Source organism: Penaeus vannamei, chromosome 16 (assembly GCF_042767895.1).
Source record: "Penaeus vannamei isolate JL-2024 chromosome 16, ASM4276789v1, whole genome shotgun sequence".
In the NCBI taxonomy this organism is placed as follows: domain Eukaryota; kingdom Metazoa; phylum Arthropoda; class Malacostraca; order Decapoda; family Penaeidae; genus Penaeus; species Penaeus vannamei.
The window spans coordinates 8,136,415-8,138,914 of record NC_091564.1 but is presented as its reverse complement, the minus strand read 5'-3'; the positions used below and the strand labels follow the sequence as shown (position 1 = coordinate 8,138,914).

The following is a 2,500-nucleotide window of genomic DNA, read 5'->3' as shown; positions in this document are numbered from 1 at the left end:
ATATACATTACATTACATATACGTATGCCTCTCCATCTATTACTTTACATATACGTATTTACATATACATTACCTTACATATACGTATGCCTCTCCATCTATTACTTTACATATACGTATTTACATATACATTACATTACATATACGTATGCCTATCCATCTATTTGTATATACAGTGAGGGAGAAACGTCATGTCGTGAGATGAAGCTTCGAATTCATCTCATACAAAGAGTCTGGTATCAGTCAGGTGTTCGATACTGAATTCGAATCAGGTTTGGCAAGAGGGAGAGGGCTAGATCAAGAGCAACTGGAGGATGTGTCATGGCGTCCCACGGGGCTATTTTGCATGATTGTTCGATGCAGATATAACCATTAAAAGTCATTATCTTCCATCCTTTTTTGAAAATTGGAAAGATTAAAATGATCGACCGTATTCACAAAGCATCCGTAACTTTTGACACGTCATAATTTTTTTTTTTTTTTTTTTAATAGAATCCATGACACCTCCTGGAATTGCTACTGATCTGGCCTTCCCCTTAACTGACAAGAGCTATGACTCAAAAAATAGAACCCATGACACCTCCCCGAGTTGCTACTGATCTAGCCTTCATCCCCTTGACTGACAAGAGCTATGACTCAAAAAATAGAACCCATGACACCTCCCCGAGTTGCTACTGATCTAACCTTCATCCCCTTGACTGACAAGAGCCTTGACTCAAAAAATAGAACCCATGACACCTCCCCGAGTTGCTACTGATCTGGCCTTCATCCCCTTGACTGACAAGAGCTATGACTCAAAAAATAGAACCCATGACACCTCCCCGAGTTGCTACTGATCTAGCCCTCTTCCCCTTGACTGACAAGAGCCTTGACCGTGGACTTGACAGGAGACTCACGAACCTCAAGCTCTCCTTCACAACGGCCTTGGTGTAGGACAACTTCGCGACGTGAGCCGGGGTGAGGGTTTCCGGGTTGTCCTTCAGCACCTGATCCACCTCCTGCTGAAGCTTCCTCTGGGCTTCAGGATTCTTCGCCAGGAGGTAGAGGGCGAAGGCCATGGTGTGGGAAGTCTGGTGATAAGTTGAGGAATAAGAGAGAAAATAGGAAAAGCAGAAAAGAAGAGATTAAAAAAAATAGATATTATATAAAATGCGTTTGTTATTTGATTGATTTCATTGTGATTTTGTGGTGGGTTGATATATTCGATGTGGGAAGTCTGGTAAAATATCAAGAAAGGAAAAAAAAAGAGATTAAGAATAAAAAAGATTAAAACAAAAGAAGAGATATTGATAAGAATAAAATATGTTGATTAATAACGGAAGAAAAACTAAGAAAAATAAAGTTGAGATGTCTCTTGTAACTGAGAGCTTTGAGTATGAAAAGTACGTGTGTGTGATAAAGACTGAAATAATATTTTTTTATTCTGGATAAGAAAGTCTGTACAAGGACACGAGAGCCGGTAACAGCTTAACAGAATGAGAATGAACTGGATCAGTTTTGTATCAGATAACGAACGTTTTAGCCCTGCTAACCGTGTCAATACCGGCGAAAATCATATCCAGAATCAAGGTGACGACGTCCTTATGGCTGAGCTCGGGCCTGAGAAGCAGCTGTTCCATCAGGGTGAGTTCCCTCTCCTCGGCTCCGGGCTTCTCCAGGGCCTCCTTCAGGGACGCTTCCGTGGCCCTGATGTTGGTCAAGGCCATCCTGAAGGAGTGGGGGGGGGGCGGCCAATGAGCATTAGTGGGCGTGTTTAAGAATGCAGAGGTTGATAAAGAACCATTAGGAGGAAAGGTGTCTCAGGGAAGGATTTTCAAGCGGGCTCACATACCGTAAGAATAAAACACTAGATTTTTAGCCATGAAAATATCTTTCTCTGTCTGCCTATCTGTCTCTCTCTCTCTCTCTTTCATTTCGTCTGTCTCCCTCTCGTCTTTTTTTTCTCTCTCTCCCCTTTCCCCTCCCTTCCTCCTCTCTCTCTCCTTCTCTTCCCCTTCCCCACTTCCTTCCCTTTCCTCTTCCCCGCTCTCTCTCTCTTCCCCTTCATCCCCCTCTCCCTCCCTCCCTCGCTCCCCCTCTCCCTCCCTCCCTCGCTCTCCCTCTCCCTCCCTCCCTCGCTCCACCTCCTCTCCCTCAACCTCAACCTCCATCCCAAAAAGCATCCCAGAGGCACGACTCGACCCTCACTCGAGGAGCTCCTGGTGCATCCGCTCCAACTTCTTGAAGGTGGGCGTCGGGTACATCCTCCAGAGGGGACCCGTGAACTCGCAGGCGTTGAGGGTCCTGAAGAGGTCGCCGACGATCTGGATGATCTTCAAGGGCTCGGAGTCCGGGGCGAGGGCGGGGTCCAGGCAGCCCAGACGCCGACTCAGCGCCACCACGCTCACCGCTGCAGAAGGCGGCGACGGCGGTTAGAAGGGGGAGAGGGAAGGAGGGAAGGAGGACGCAGAAGGAAAACAAAGAGCAAAACAGAACTATGTATGTATAGTATACATATACA

General features: G+C 46.2%; 1 protein-coding gene across 1 annotated transcript in view; it reads right to left on the bottom strand.

The window, feature by feature from the left end:
- The window catches only part of LOC113800993 (probable cytochrome P450 49a1), a gene marked incomplete at its 5' end in the record, with an annotated part of 7,621 nt that extends 5,232 nt beyond the window's left edge, over window positions 1–2,389 (bottom strand). The window contains 3 exon segments of the mRNA XM_070131135.1: window positions 901–1,070; window positions 1,533–1,707; window positions 2,188–2,389. Coding sequence (XP_069987236.1) covers window positions 901–1,070; window positions 1,533–1,707; window positions 2,188–2,389 — 547 coding nt within the window.
- Between the last annotated feature and the right edge of the window lie 111 nt (window positions 2,390–2,500).